The sequence below is a fragment of the Echinops telfairi genome, unplaced genomic scaffold (assembly GCF_000313985.2).
Source record: "Echinops telfairi isolate 266 unplaced genomic scaffold, ASM31398v2 ScPeMD7_7467;HRSCAF=8505_1, whole genome shotgun sequence".
Lineage (NCBI taxonomy): Eukaryota > Metazoa > Chordata > Mammalia > Afrosoricida > Tenrecidae > Echinops > Echinops telfairi.
The window spans coordinates 23,123,065-23,139,872 of record NW_022111368.1 but is presented as its reverse complement, the minus strand read 5'-3'; the positions used below and the strand labels follow the sequence as shown (position 1 = coordinate 23,139,872).

The following is a 16,808-nucleotide window of genomic DNA, read 5'->3' as shown; positions in this document are numbered from 1 at the left end:
TTTACCTTCAAGCTTTTACTTTCTTGCCTGGACTCTGATTTCTCTTGTCTGCATGCTTTGATGCGGGCTCTTTCCTTCCTCCTTTCTTCAGCAGCTGCCTGAGTGCAGCCTGGGAGGTCTTTCCTCCCTCACTGAGGTTACAGCGACGCTTTCCTCTGATTTCTTGTCTGCACTCAGTCCTTCTCCGGAACTTTTGGTTTCCTCGTTCCCATCACTAGCCACCGATCTCCACATCCTGTTCTGTCCCTGGTCCTCCCAGTGCCTCGCACAGTGCCTGTTAGGATACAAGTACAGCGTCAGGACATGTTGATTGATTGAGTTTACATGATTGGACGTGACTCTTGCTAAAAGAATCAAGAAAAGTAAACTTGCAAATTTGTAGTCGTCAGTTTTTGAGTAACAGCCATGGCGAAAGGTCCCACCATGACAGTCTCCTTCTTTGTGCTTATGGGTTGGGTTGTGAGTGACCTTTCCGGGTCTGCTGGAGGTGCTCATTTGAACACATCGCTAGCTAGCTAAGTGCTGGTCTCAGAGTAACTGCACTTACAGCATCTGAGAAGAGGAAAATAGGTCTGTACGCACGTTTGTGATGGGGGTAGGTTGATTTGCTATTGGTGCAGTAATTCATCCTGTTCTACCTTGAAGATGGACGCGTGATATGTTGTGGTCGTCTTTTCTGACCGCTACATTGCCATTTTCTTGTCCTCTGTGAGAATCCCCGTTTTAAGATAATTACTCTGGCTTGGGCAGGCTGATTGAGAAGACTCCACACAGATGCCTGCCCTGTGTTTTGTCTCGTCATTCAGAATACCAGGGAGGCCATGACGCCGAGAAAGGGAGTATTGAATTTTTCTTCAGGGAGTGGCATAGCTGGACTGTTGGCAGACAGATTAGCATCTGTAGTCTCTTGGTGCCTTCTGTTCACAATCTGCTTGAGCGCCTCCTATAGCAACTAGTCCAACTCACTCTGATTTGCTGATACTGGGCAACTAATGCAAGGCCAGCAGTTCAAAACCACTAGGTGCTCCATGAGAGAAAGACAGGCGTTCTACTTTTGTAAAGAGTTAAGGGTCTTGAACACCCAGGGCCAGTTCTGCTCTCATCTTAAAGGGTTTGTATGCACCAGCATTGTCTTGATGGCAGTGAATTTGAGTTACAGGAGAAGGAAAGTTTGGAAGAAACAAGATCTTAAGTAAATGAATTGTTTTTATACTCCAAATACTTTTTTTGGGGATGAAATGTATATTCAGTAGACTATCCTCAAGTTTCAGATAATGTTATTAGTAATAAAAATTTTGCTAATGGTACATTTTCTTGGTGCTCCAAAGACCAAAATAAGCCTTCATTTTTCCTTTGTTAGAAATAATTGACTTAGAGCTTACTACTTATACTAGTTTAACGAATAATGTAGTTGGAAATGCTAAGTAAAAGAAGCTGTGTTGAGATAGATTAGCAAAACTTGTAGGCATTTTTTATTTTTTGTCTATTTAAATTGCATTACACAAATCCTATATATTGACTTTTGTAAAATTAGGTCTATTTTCTGGGAAGTTGCGCCCCCCCCCCCAACTGTAGACAATAAAATTCACATTTTAAACAATAGTCTTGTATGTCATTAAATAACATAAAATGAAACTGTTTTCTGATTAAATAGAAATAATATTTGGGGACTTCAAAGTCTCATTGGTGGCCAGGTGAGGAGGAAAAATAATGAGCTTTTCGAAACCCCTTGGTACTCAATACCAGCAGCAATATGTACTGTATTTAGAACATGTTTTATAATTAAAATCTTAAAAAATATAGCCTGTAGCAAGGCTTGTGTCCACGTCAATAAAGTAACATTTCTGATTGCTTCAGAATACAGTGGAATAATAGAACTCTTAGCAAAGGATCAACTTATTTCTAAATGAGTCACATCTGGAAATTAATTGGTTCTCTTTCCCTCTTAATCTTTTTTGTATCTCTGGAGTTTTCGCCTCTTCTCTTGTTTTTCTGAAAGTAACACCTGTAATTTATCAAGATGTGCTCGATACGGACACAGGAAAGGAAGGGGAGGGAGGAAAAAACACTTGAAAAAATTAGGAAGTGCCGTCTATACTCGAGTGTAAGTGACCCAAATATCCGTGAAGCACCTAATTTTAGCACAAAAATGGCATTAAAAGTGTGCTGGAAAACTCGGCTTATACACGAGTATATACAGTATATATCTGAGACTAGGGGCTGACAGTGCTAATTTTTACTTTGTCCCCAATCTGAGTACAGGCATTCTTTGGGTACACGTGTATAGTTATGAATTCGCCCCCCACATCTTGTAAAGTCTATTATATTAAAAATTCGAGGCACACAAAACGATGGTTTGTTACAACAGTCTTGCATTACTTTATAATGTGCATCAAAACACTATTATTGTTACTGTGTAAAGATGCTTTCATATACCTGGAAGGGGTTCTTTAAATAATAAATTTATTTATTATGTCAGTATGATTGTTTATGCACGTAAAGGTACACGATATGACTGCAGAGATAACCGTTCCAGTGTATGTCCTAATTAGACTTCCTTAAGATGGGCACAGGAGCGGAACTTGTTTGTAACCTGGGCACTGCAGTTGATCGGTCAGAAAACAGATAGTTCGCGCTACTGTAGAGCGTTTCAGGGCTGGTTGTTTTCTTGACGTAATTGATGGCTGGCAGCCTGGCCAGGCCCTCTCAGCACAGCACAACAGTGAGCTGATGCGCTGGCAAAGCGGTCACTATTGATTGCCTGGCCTCCCATCTGCTGCTAGCAGAAGAGGATGCCAGGGAATCATGTGGTCTTCATTCCCAGGAGGGCTGGCTCTTTGACAGGCTGCTTGAAGAACACTTCGTGTTCGGAATTGTACACAGTTTTGCTTAGTTTGTAAAGCAAAAGATAACTAGAGTTCATTGCCCTCAAACCTCTATGAGTGCCTACGATGAGCCAACGTACCGTGGAGAAGGTCTTTGCATGTTCATTTAATTTTCTTACTCTTTCATCTCCATTAAGACTCCTGCCGAGAATGGATGTGGGGGTTCACCCACCTGGCTCGATGATCCCTGTCTTGCACATGAAGAGACTAAGGTCCAGGGAGTCACTAGTTTTGTTCTGCGTGTCAGATCATCCATCTTGTCAGCATCCGGGTACATACAGTGGAACACTCGGTGCAGCAGGCACTGTGCAGGGCACAGGGACAAACACGAGAGTGTTCCTGCCACCCTGGAGTTCACGGTCTTGTAGAGAAGGGAGATTTAAACTAATAATTATAAGGTGGCAAATGCTACTAAAGACAGCTTTCTGTCTGACTCAAGAACAATTAATTTTTATCCTGTTGCTTATTTTTCATGGCCTTTTTAGGCTTTTCTGGAGCTTTGAGAATGTGGCTCTTGTGCTGTAGTGTGGATCTGGATTGAGGATTTTTTGGTGGAGAGCAGGGAGGAGGCGGAGACACATTTTAATGAAGTTTTGTGGCGGACTGTAAAGCAGCCAACATGACTTGCCCAAAGAGGACCAATTACAACAGTGGGTTAGAACTGAATACACTGGTTTAGTTCATGGTAAAATGTCCCTTTAGGGTTTTGCTAAGGGACCTGAGTCGGTTTTATGTACTTAGTCTAAGGCTGTGTAGTAGCCCCCTGCATCTCTTACAGCCAGTTAAAGGGTCATGGCCTTGCAGCTTCTGATTCTGAATTCCTCATTGACTGTCTTCAGATGCTATGATATGTTCCTAAAATGAGAAGAAACTTGGAGAGAAAGGCATTTAAAATTATTTGAGATTGAAAAATAGGAGGAGGTGAAAGCATAATTATATTAGGCATTCCTCCCAGTTCCCACCTGTAGCTTTTCTTTGCACCATGGTAAGTAGAAATGTCTCCAATTTCAGAAGCCGCTAGAAGTTTCGGAATGAGCACCACATGCATGCTAAATCATGCCCTTCTTCCCCAGGATGCAGGCAATCTATGTCAATGTGATTCTGCCAAGTGAGTGCCCCAGCCTGACCCTTGACACCTCAAATCCTCTTAAATGAAAGGTGGCTGTCTTCTGTTGTACATGAAGGCCTGTGAAACTTCGTCGTGTTTTTTAGAGCTACACCCTGGAAATTTTAATAGGTCGCGTATAGCTTATAGAATGTCTTTTGGAAGGCTCTGAGCGAAGGCAATGGTCTCCATTTGTGGTTTCCATGTGGATCTTCCAGAGGATTAGACTACTTCCGGCGAGTGAAATTTGAATCGGAGGTCATGCCATTATTTTGAGTGGAAACTAACATTTCAGAAGAAATGGGTAGAGGAGCCCTTTCTAGAGATGTGAAAGTCCTCAATGAAGAGATTTATTTTAAAAGTAAGAAGACTACAGTCTATGCATTTAAATGAAGGCTACACCCGTGTTGCCGTCATGGGCACACTACAGTGACTCTGTTGTTGAAGGGGCACGGAGAGCCAGGTGTGAAGGACTGCAGTTGATTGCTTAGCACCACGACGTATGACAGATGGGTCATCTAGGGAAGATTGTATTGCTTTTCTCGCAGTGACCATCTGTTGATTTCCTACTTATTTTGATTTTCCTTTTTTCACTGCCCTACCCTTTCGTATCATGAAAACTTCAAAATAATGTCAACACAAGTTAGGGGAAGCTAAGAAGGAGCAGGTAGGAGGGACACAGGACGTGTGAAAAAAAGCTAGAAATACAACCATTCGAAAAGCAAAAATGTTTAGGTGGCCACACCGCTCCTCAAAGCTTGAATTAGAAACTCACTGAGCTTTGTAAATACACCCCCTCCCATGCACCCCCAGCCTCCCATCAGGGCCCTTTTCAAAGTTGGGCCTGGAGAGCGGTTGTTTCATTTTGGCAATGTCTCTACTTTTGATTCAGGCACAAACCAATTACTTATAGCCATTGAGATCAAACAGAAAGATTTTAATTATATGATCAAAAGCAGGGTGATTTCTCATACTAATTCTGTTGAGGGGTGTGTGTGTGTGTGATTATGATATATTTTTAAGTGTTGGGAGAGTGAGAACCAGACGGTCTATGTAATAGATGAGCTTTTTGCTGCTTCGCCCTGGTTAAGGATGGAAACATTTGTGAATCCAAGTTGCTTTCTGAATGCACAGGGTTCTAATTCTCTCAATGGGCCATGGGAAGCGAGTTGACTCTCAGGCTCCTTCTCAGGCTGGAGCGTTTGTACTCACAGAAGTGAAGGGAGTAGTAGCAGGTTTAATGACTTTGCTAATTCTGGCATCTGTGTCAGTTCGAGATGACATTCGGTGGTCTTTCTCCCCTTGCACGCCCAACAAAACCCCCAAACACCCCCTTGCTCACGGGGATGTGTCTCCGCTGCTTTACACACTCGGAAAGCTTTAACTGGGTGCCACCCCTTTTGAGTTGCGCCTTGTTAGGTTCTAGATCGTTTGCCTTCCTCCTGGGTGGTTGTGAGCTTTCACTCAAGTGACTGGAAAGAGTTCTGTCATTCCAAGATTGGCTTGATGAGGCCAGAGCAGCATGTAGTGTGGAGACATGAGTCGGCATTGACTGATGGCAGTGATTTTGTGTGTTTGATTTGGGGGAGTAAGAAGATGGCCTTGGTAGTGCAGCCGCACTCAAACACAGGCACCCATTCAAACCCACCAGCTGCTCCTCAGGGTCACAACGAGGCTGTTTGCCCCTTAAAGGTTTTCAGTTTCAGAAACCCCCAAGAGTGGTTCTACCCTGTCCTCCAGAATCTCCCGAGGAAGTGAGTGTGAGGTACGGAGCCCTGGGGCACAGTTGGTTAGCTGCTGTGTGATAACCAAGGAACAGCCAGCAGCTCTGACCCCTTAGCCTTTGGCGGTAAATAGTAAGGCAATTTTCTAATAGCCCCAGACACCTGAGGGAGCACTTCTACTGTCACAAGCCCACGAGGAGGACGGGGAATAGACTCAGTGATGGCCAGTGTTAGAGTAAGAATCTCCCGAATACTCGATCCAAATCCTGAGAATAAGGAGCTTTGCTAGTCTGCCTAGTGGCAAGCAGGACTAGTCTTCTTGAACTCTGGGTTTCTCTGTCACTTGCGGGCGGAAGACCCCCTCCAGGTGGTTCTCTCATGGGATTACAGTGACCGGGCTCTGAGGCATCACCAGGCTGACTGCACACGCTCCTCTCGGTATCTGCCCTGTAAACCCAGCGACTGTCAGCCCCGCCTGTCAACTCAGCATCCTCTAGGCTCAGACTGGGTTTCCTCTCCCTGCACCACAGACCAGCACCTCTGGGACAGTTGTAGGCCTTTCCTCCTGTTTGTATAGCCCTCGGAGATCACCACCCTTCACTGCCACCAGGGATTTGTTGTCACCTGTTTTAAACAACCCACTGCACTGCACTGCACCGCACCGCACCGCCCTACCCTGTAGGACAGAGAAGAACCACGCCTTTGAGTTTCTGAGGAACAGAAAGCCCTATCTTTTTCCCATAGAGTGTCTGGTGGTTTCAAACTACCGATCTTGTGGTTTCAAAAAACTAAAAACAAGCTCAACGGCCACTGAGTCATTTCCGACTCGGAGCGACACTGTAAGGCCGGGTACAACTTCCTTTGTGAGTCTCCGAGACTGCAACTCTTGATGGGAGTACAAAGCCTCATGGTTTCTTTCACACTGCTAGCAGTTCGGTTAGCAGCCCCATTCGTAACCACTATGCCACCAGGGCTCTTAGCACTGTCTTCAGGAGAGTTGCCGTGTGGGCTAAGGCGCCATACTCCTTAAGGGACCCTCCGGCAAGTTAGGTGGTGGGGGGGGCGGGGGCGGGCCCGGTGTGATGAGTGGTCTGGGCTCCACTGCTTTGCTCCAGGAAAGATTGAAGCATGCAAAGAGCCACTCAGAAGCAGTCAGGGGCTTGGATCAGTGGGTTGTAGCAGACAGGAAGAAATACCGTGACGTTACGGCCAGGGCACTGTGTGGCACAGCTGGCCCAGTGAAAGGCAGGCAGTCCCGGAAGGCGGAGTTCTTCAAGCTTCCATTAACCGCCTCCCTACACAAAGGGCCTCGCAGGAAGCAAGCCAAGCCGGAAAAGTGGCAGAGATCCGAGAGCAGCAAGGAGGGGCGGAGAGCACCCCAGGCCTGTGAGAAAGGGAGCCGCACTGTGTGTGCCGCCGGAGAGAAACTCACTCTGAATCCTTAGGGGGCTGTCTCCAGAGAGAAACTCACTCTGAATTCTTAGGGGGCTGCCTCCAGAGAGAAACTCACTCTGAATTCTTAGGGGGCTGCCTCCAGAGAGAAACGCACTCTGAATTCTTAGGGGGCTGCCTCCAGAGAGAAACTCACTCTGAATTCTTAGGGGGCTGCCTCCAGAGAGAAACTCACTCTGAATCCTTAGGGGGCTGCCTCCAGAGAGAAACGCACTCTGAATCCTTAGGGGGCTGCCTCCTGTAGCGGAAACTCTTCTCATTTCCCTCACTCCACCCCCTTCTAATTATGAAAATGGAGGACATGCCAATTTTAGAAGATCAGGAGAGTTAAAAATACCTATTAGTGAAAGATAACATCCGGTAACATTTCTAGTTTCTACTTTCTTCTTCCTTTTCTTTGAGTACAGCAAAATATATATGTAGTAATTCACACATATACATTCTTATGCTGTGGATGTTGATGCTCCAATAAACAGTTTGAGCTTCTGAGCACTTTGATTACTGGTTCCTATTTGATAGTGGACTGGGCGGTTCGGTTAGGTACCGTATTTCAGTTGATTTGATTGGCTCGTGCCTGTTCAGGTGTATGTGTCTATATTTTCCATGTCAGTTAAGTTTCAGGGATCCCTGCTCTGCTTTAGGTTTCCACAGGAGGTGCTCAACCCTATTGTATGTCTTTGGGGTCACCAATTAAAAACAAAAGTTTCATTGCCACTTATTTCACAAATCATACAATTCAGTTGTTCATTCATATCAAGAAATGTGTACAGTCATTATCACAGTCAGTTTTAGAACATTCACTTTCCACTGCACTCTGCATGACAGCAAGGCTATTCACATCCCTCGTCTATTGTCAGAGGGAATTCTTCGGAGGTTAATCTCTTTGTATTTCCCTCCATATTTTTTGTTTTAAGAGAAACAAATGAGTCAAAACAGACGTTGAGTGAGAAGATCCTATATTTTAACCTAACTATCGCCATATTTGACTCTCCAGTGCTTTCTGTCTGATAGCAAGGCTGTTCACATCCCTGGATGTGTTTAGTCATGGGAGATTCACCTGAGGCTTAATCCTTGTGTAGAGCCTTCCACACAATAGAATTTGGCCTTCCACTGTCATCCATTGTCTTCTGCGAGCCAGTTGCTCCTCTCCGAGACCCTTCCTTCCTTTGGGTTGGATTTTATGATGCACAGTTCTTGTATCAAACATGCGATTGCACTTAGCACTAGCTTTGGTGGACTTAGGTGACAGTTTCTGTGCCAATTTCTTAAAGGAAGGAGAAATGGATGTATTCTAAAATCAAGTAATAACATGAATGATTTTAAATTACAACATTGAAGGCTCTTATACCCACCGTGTTAGTTGTTGTTGTTTTTAAACCGCCTAGTTTCGGTATCATTCCTGGAAGCACCAAGGTTATTCTTGAGTGAGTGTTGCTGAGGGAGCTGGGATTGGTCTTGCTTTTGCATCATTTGATCAAATTAAAGGTTTTTTTCCCCCACCAACCCAGCCACCTCCTTGCCTGTTTAGATGACGAATGGTTGCTGTTTATTGTATAATTTTTTTCTTACCAGATTATTTCTGGATACCAGCATATGATATAATCATTATTTGAGCAAGATGTCGTCAGTCTTTGATTTCTGTTTGCTTTTTTAATGTTGATTTTTAAGCTTGGACTTTCATTGGTGGCTTCCTTTCTCTTTGGGAGGGAGGTTTGATTAATTTTGTAAAGAATGTGTAATTCCTTCCTTTTGACTAGATCTCAAAACCTTAATTTCGTTCTGTGCTGCACAGTTCCGTTCATCTCCATTTAATTCAATATAATGAATTTTAAGTTATGAAACTTCTTGATGTGTTTGAGTACAAGAACAATTCACTGTGATTATATGTGGTTTTCAATCCGATGAAGACCACCACCACATCAGCAAGAACCACACAATACTGTCCAGTTGATTCTGACTCAGAGACCTAGGGCAGAGGAGAATTACCCCTTTGGTTTTCCATACTTTAATAATCTCAACAGCCTCATCTTCTCCCGAGGAGTCATTTGTGGGCTTGATCCGCTGACCTTGTAGCTAGCAGCTCAGTGTTAACCCCATTAACGCATCAGAGCTCAAACCCACCAGCCACTACAGGAGAGAGGTGAGACTTTTCTGGTGTAGCAAAGAGTTAGACAGCCTTGGAAAATCATGGGGCAGTTCTACCTGGTCTTTATAGGGTTGTTACGGTTTGGAACCAACTCAGTCGATGCACAGCGAGCCAGTGATTTTTACTTACTATGATACCGAGTAATCCTCTCAGACATCGCTGTGATCTTGCAGGTTAAAGATAATCTGTTCTCATTTTCCCCAGTTCATAGTCATGTAAAGAAAAAGTTTTTAAAAACACATTTTCATAACAAATGCATCTAAGTGTATATTCTTTGTACAAAACCCAAACTCACTGCCATCAAGTCAGTGCTGACTCACAACGACCTCCTGTGGGGTTCCAGGTCTATAACGGTTTGCAGGAGGAGAAAGGCCGGTGTTTCTGCCGGGGAGCTGCAGTTGGTTTCAAACTGCTAACCCTGCGGATCTCAGCCCGATGCATAATCACTACACCACCAGGGGCTTCTTTTATTCAAGGGAGCTTTAAAAACGTCATGGAAAAATAGAATTTCCCCATAAACTTTTGAAGCCCCCTTGTACATTTTGGTACGAAAATCTGTCAGTGCTGTTGGCAGTCTCCTTGTATCAGTTCTACTTCCAGCGAATGAAGGGAGTGGGCAGTTGTCCCTTCTCTGAAATGTTAATCATCACCCCTCCATTCTGCTACTGTTAGAGTAGACACCCAGTGCCGCGGGATGGGAATAGAGCACCCCAGGACATGTTGCTGTCTTGAACCCCCAGTGAGTTTGACTAACTTTCACCCATCTCTCTATGGCTCTCTACTTTTCATCCACAGAGTGAGAAGAAATGTAGGTAACTAGCACCTGAACTGGTGTCTAATGGAGTCATTTAAAAACCAACCAACCAAATAACATGTACTCCCTGCGTGCCCTGGGCCAGTCATATGACTCATTTATAAACCATTGCTGCTTTTGAAAATCACCACTGTTCAGATGCCTCCCTCCCCCAGCTGCGGACAGCCAGTGAAGGCAACTGAAAACGCATCTCCTAGTCAGATCCCAGCCGGAGACAAAGACCTTTCTATGAGCGCTTGCTCCCACTGGTGAGAGTCCAAAATGCTAATTGCATCAGCTGCATTAAATCACTAAGTGGGGGTTAGCAGCTGCCTTACCAATGGAGAAAAACAGGAGGGAGCCTGGCCTTTCTTACCAAGAAGCTTCTTTTTCCTCTCCAGCCAAACCCGTTGCTGTTGAGTTCATTTCAACTCAGAGCGAGCCTGTAGCACAGAGCAGAGCTAGCTGCCCATGGGCTTCCCAGGCTGGTAGTCTTAAAGGAAGCAGACTGCCTGGTCCTTCTCCAGGGGAGTGGCTGCTGTGGCCAAGTGCTTAACGGCAAGTGCATTACCGTGGCTTCTTGGCCCCCTCCCCAAGTTACCCTAAAATATTTTTTCATTTGTCTGCGGCTCTGATCTCTGAAAGAGAACAGAAAGCGTCACGTGGTTTGGACTGGCCGAGACACACGGGATATGTACACTTCCTCGGAGCCCTTCTGTATGCTCAGCTTTCTTGTCCCATGTGGGATTTGTTTTTGTTTTAAAATTGCCACTCAGACCTGCCCCCAAGTCTGTTTCCTGCCGTGTTTGTTTTCTCCAGCTAAGTGAGGTGTTTCTGTTTGGTGGCCGTGGCTCTGGGACATTCATGACCACAGGGAGATTGGAACCCAGCAGTTGGTTTGCTTCTGTAAAGACAACACGAAACAGTATGTAATAAGTATTAGACATAATTAGATTCCAGTTGTAGTTGGCTCACAGCCGTTGGCAAATGCTGCGTTTCTGATGCTTTTTCTCCAAGGTGGGCCCTCATAATTAGACCATAAATGTCAATTAGCTGGGTTACACTTCTTTTTATTTTGTGAGTTTTCATGTGAGTCACCTATTTTAAAACCTGAAAAGCAGGAGGACTGTTTAAAGTATGCATAAACTTCATTCTGAACCAGTTAATGGAAAGAGAAATCAACTTTCCCTTTAGCATTTTTTGGTAGTTCAGTTCATACGTGTTCCTAGGATGTAGACCTGGCTAGAAGTTCAGGGAAGGCTTATGAGTGGTTTTGGAGATGCTGGGCCCAAGTGGCCAGGGCACGCATGCTTGTTTGACCTTCTTTGGCCCTGTTAACACCTTCCCCTCTCTCCAGCTGTGTGCTAATGTGTGCACCTTTGTGCACACTCCACTCTTCCCCCCCTACACACACACACACTCTCTCTCTCTCTCTCTGCGCGCGCGCGACTCCTGAGAACACCAGAGATCAATGTGGAATAAATGTCTTTAGAGAAATGTAAGGAAGTTTTAAGGGAAAAATATCACCATTTCCTCTAGTAAATAAGAGAGGGCTTCAAAGAATTCATGGACACCTACAATCAAAGGGACCCCTTAGAGCCCTGGTCTTCCGGTTTCCTCGAGCACCCATGTCATTTCGTTCCCTGAACATCCCCTCTCCTGTCGCTTTCCTGTGCTGGAGCATCTTTGTAGACATGAGTCTTTGCAGGCAGCACGGTAGAGCGCCCTGTCCGTGTCACGTGCCTGCAAGACGCAGCATGGCCCGGCTTGCGCACACGTTATGGCTGCAGGGGGAGGGAAAGGCCAAGCAGGCTTCTCAGCACTCACACAGGCAGCTTATTTTTTTTTTACAGACCCGTGTCACCATCTGTTTCCTCCATCCCCTCCCTGAGCTTCACACACAAGCACCACCCCTTCCTCTGCTCACATTTATTTTAATAAAGTGAAAGGTGAGGGGCGAAGCCAGGTCTGCATTTTGTTATTGAAATTCACGGGCGGATTGGACTCTCACTAAGCATGCTCCCTGGGGCTGCGCTGCCAGCCTGGCCCTACTGGCAGGGGCTGCTGTAAGAAGTGCCTGCCATCTGGCCTGATGTAGTCCAGGTGACTGAAAGTCCGAAAAGTTTACTAACAGAGGAACCGGCTTTTTTTCTAGTCACTAATTAAAGTGGTGCCCGTTAGTTAGGGACTTTTCCTCTTCTGCTTTTGTAGAGCAGTGAAGTGATGCCTAATGAAATGACGGTAAAACTGCCGGCAGTCACGTAGTAGAGTTGGGTCCGCAGTCCCTGGCTGGTGCACTGCCCCGTGCTACCTGCCATTTACATCTGTGTTTTCCAAAGAAGCTGATAGTGCCCCCAAGGGAGCTCTGACATGATTGGAGGTGGGGTAGATCCCCACACCTGATACTGGGTTATGGGATAGTGTACAAAAGTGTGTATTTGGCAGTGGGGCACCGAGTAAATTCTCTCCCCCAACGGGCAGTCAACTAATGGTATGCATACTTATCATTTGTATTTCGTGTATTTTTTGCTTAGCCTGTAATCTCATTTCAAAGAATGGATCCACGTAAGCTCCCTAACTCTTGATATGCAGATAAGCGTGACTGTATAGCCATCCCTCCGTTTATTTTCCGAGGGACCGGAAAGTTGTGTGTTCATTTGTTGTTTCGTGTGTGTGTGTGTGTGTGTGTGTAAAGTAAAGTCATGTATTTCATTCAAAGGCAATACCATTTTACCTTTGTTTATTCTTAAGGATGAAGAGGAAGAAATCAAACTGGAGATAAACATGCTGAAGAAGTATTCACACCATAGAAATATTGCAACCTATTACGGTGCTTTCATTAAAAAGAGCCCTCCAGGGCACGACGACCAACTCTGGGTAGGCAGATGTTTCCTGCGTATTCTGCAGGGCTTTCTTCTTGGGCTCTATTAGAAAGGCATAAAGTCCTTTTCAGAGGGGAGGGGACTGGGAGGAAATTTGGGCAGTAGCTGGTAGATTTTTAAAGGCTTCCTTGGCTTGGATCTGTTTTGGGGAATATTGAATGCTTATTTGGATGTTTATTTCACACGGTACAGATAAGAGTTAACTTTTAAGAATCAAGGGGCATGTTTTAGTGGGATCTCAGTGAAATCGCAAGGAGATTGGGAGCTTGAAAATAAAAATGATACCATTAAAAACAGCATGGGAGTTGGTTAGCTCAATCCATTATCCCTTTCTTTATACCTGCCTGGAAGTACAAGGCCAAGCTCAAGCCAACAGGCTTCTGGCATCACTTTCTTAAGTGATAATGATGGCCTCTCCTGCCCAGGTGCTCACAGTAGGGCTTGAACACCTGAGAACCTCTGCCCTGGGCCGTGTGCTTTTAGAATGCCAGAAAACCCTAGTTTCCTGGACTGGCCAGGTACACCCGGTGGATGAAGTGGACAGTGCATGGAGCCCTACATATTCTGGATGTCTCCACAGTGTGGTCACACAGCCCAGATCTTTCAGAAAGGTGGACTGGGTTAGAATTGGTTGTGGTAACTTGGGGGGGATGTGCACTAAAATCTGTGCTGCTACTCCAACGGCCGGAATGTGTTAGTCACATGGTGTCTCGTCTGCCCTGCAGCTCGTCATGGAGTTCTGTGGGGCCGGCTCCATCACAGACCTTGTGAAGAACACCAAAGGGAACACCCTCAAAGAAGACTGGATCGCCTACATCTCCAGAGAGATCCTGCGGGTGAGGAGCGGCCGCAGTGGGGGCCCTGGTGGTAGCGCATGCTCGGGCTCACACCGTCATTTTCCTAGCCCGAAGGATTTCTTCACATTAATTATAGCTGTATAGATGATTCTCTTCTTCACAGCCAGTAGCTCTGCTCAGCTGGCCCCATCATGTAAGCCACATCATCGTTTTAACCGTGGAAGGAGCTAAAGAAAGTAAACTAAACAAAAGCCCAGGGTTTTCTCCATTTTCCTGAAATTCCTCCTCTAAGTTAATCACTACATGCCTAATAACATCTTTCCCTTTGACATTACAAAGAAAATCAGACCTGATGGGAGGAGGGAGTGGGTGGTAGTCCTAAGGGTTTATTTTTATTGGGACCCATTCGGGTCAGGTTATCAAATCAATGCTAATGGTGCTAAATGTTGGTTTTCAAAATCATCCTGTGAACTTTGGCATTGACTGTTAGAATCTGTTGTAATATTTATGAGCAAAAGTTCTAATGCAGTGTGATTTACAGCTAATTGGGAAGCTGGCTTATGATCTTAGAGTAAGTCCTCGGCTGCTGTTTTAACAGCTTTCAGTAGAGCCACCATCCTGTTAGCATAGGAAAGAGGGAAATATATATATAGATATAGACATATATAGTTTCATATGTGACGAATGCTTGTGAATTACCAGGGTGTCTGTGTTCCTTTAAGCATAGCCAGGGCATTTCTTCTTTCCACTTCACTTCTAAATTACACATTTAAGTCACAAGGTTATATTTCATCTTTCCACTAATTAAAAAACAAAGAATTTACAAGTGGGTAGTTCCTTTAATTTTTTATTTATAAAGTTAACCAACTTTTTATATTTAAGAGTAGTAGAGGATTTCAGGTTTTAAACATGCCCTCTAAAATTCATAGAGAAATATATGCTTTATTTAGTGTTTTATAGAGTCTTTGAGAATTAGCGGTTCCTATAGGAAAACTAATGTGGAGGTATAACAGCTGTCATTTATAAGAATAAATGCCTTTAAATTAGGAAACATTTTCCTCCTATACCTGAGCTGCCACAAGGGAGTTTGGCAAATGAGCAGATGCATTTAATATATCAATAGCTATCATTCTATATTGATAGCATGCTAGGCAGGCTAGGGTAGTGTTTAGGAGGTTGGCCACAGGAGCTAGCCAGATTTGGAGTTGAGTCTTCACCCTACTATTTATTTATTGCAGGCAAAGTTATTCCACTTCCCGGACTTAACCTGCCTCGTCCTAAGAACTAAGGAAGACTGGTGTACTGTGGTGGTCTAGTGAGTTAGGGTGGAGGGCTAATAGCAAGGCCAGCAGTTTCAGACCACCACCAGCCACCTGAGGAAGAAGAATGAGGCTTTCTTAAAGAGTTTCGGTTTGGAAACCCACAGGGGCAATTCTACCCTGTTCATTAGGGCCACACTGAGTTGGAAATGACTTCAGAAGTGAGTTTTTATTTTGAGAGTCAAATGAAGTCGTGTGTGAATGATTTCATGCACTGTGTAGGCACATACCTTCTCAGTAACAGTTGGTTGCTGTTGCTCTCTTAAATTTATGTGTCTGTACCCTTCCCGCTTAAAACGCTAGCATAAGATTTCACAAACAGAAAACTCGTTTTCAGTATAATGTCTTTGGCAATAACGCGTGTCTGCCATCAAAGACAAATTCACATGGTTTTTGGTTTTTTTTGATAGGTAAGCACGGTTTACATACATACATCACATATATATTTCCCCACCATTGATCTCAGGCAACATTGAAAAGACTCATTGGTTTGGGTCTCTAATCTGGGTATGATAGGTGACTAGATATCTCTGAAGTGAACACATCTTTGTCACCTCAGTGAGCACCTGCCTCACAAAGTTCATCTAAAAGAGGACTTTTCTCTGACCAAAGTTTGCATTAGCTAAACACAAAAACTTTCAGGAGGATTTAATACACTTCTCTTCACTTAGCAACTTATTACCCGAGGTTTTGCATTTATGACCATGGTAAAAGATCTATTTTCCACATTACTGAGGCACTGAGCCTGGTATGAGTGGCTGTGAAGACCCTCTGGGAAGCTGAGTCACACTACCCCACCCTCTCTTCCCCTGCCAGCGGGGCCGTGATGGCAGGCTTCATGCTGGGTGGCCTCCTCTGCGACCACAGCCGGCACCCGTTCCAGTTTCTCAGCTCCTCTGTAGTCTGAATTCCATTTGCTACACTTGCTGTGGGATGGGACAGGAGGAAAGGAGGAGGCACCTGACAGGGTGTTGGGAAGAGATGCGTGTGAGTTTCGTGATAACCCAATGTGGACTCGTCTGGGCCTGCAGTCTCGGCCTTGCTGCTGGCTCCCAGGGGCCGGGTCAGTGCCAGGCGGCTGCTCTAGGAGGTAAATGCTGACCCAGCATTGGAGGAAGGTGAAGCGGATAAGCCACAGGTCCTCCAGACACACCGGCCGGCTTTATCCTCCCAGCCGCCTCTGCTGGGCTCATCACAGGGATGAGCACCCCAGTCAATCTTGGCTATGATTTCTACTTCAGTCAATTTTCTATGATTTCAACTTTTAAAAGTCAGCACACAGGTGGTCCTGGAAGGGGAGGGGGAGACGCACGCAGGAACCCGCCATTTTTGCACAGTACCAGTTTTCCCATCAGGGCACCCCATGCCGATAAATGGGCATTGAGTGTACAACGGGAAATGTAGACATGGTTAAGGATAGCTAGTTTCTGTAGTGGGGAAGAAACCTTTCCCGCATTCTTTGGTAAGATACCAACATTTAGATGCCGCGTCTGCCAAACAGGAAGCGTCAGGAGCATCAGTAGAAGCGCGGTCTTTAGTTAACCCTGGGGACTTCCAGGAACAGAAATGTACCAGCCAGCCAGCATGCTCCAACCCACTTCCATTTTATGTGATAGCACTTCCATTTTTGTGGAAACCACTGTTTCCTATTGGAGGTGGGTACCTGGAGTCTTCCATCGTCAGTACTTTGGGGCGGCCTGGCCCA

At 45.1% G+C, this 16,808-nt stretch overlaps 1 protein-coding gene across 1 annotated transcript in view; it reads left to right on the top strand.

Moving 5' to 3' along the window:
* The window catches only part of MAP4K4 (mitogen-activated protein kinase kinase kinase kinase 4), a gene marked incomplete at its 5' end in the record, with an annotated part of 214,671 nt that overhangs the window by 122,313 nt on the left and 75,550 nt on the right, over nt 1-16,808 (top strand). Inside the window, 2 exons of the mRNA XM_045283822.1 lie at nt 12,857-12,982; nt 13,713-13,823. Coding sequence (XP_045139757.1) covers nt 12,857-12,982; nt 13,713-13,823 — 237 coding nt within the window. The remainder of the gene's footprint in view (nt 1-12,856; nt 12,983-13,712; nt 13,824-16,808) is intronic.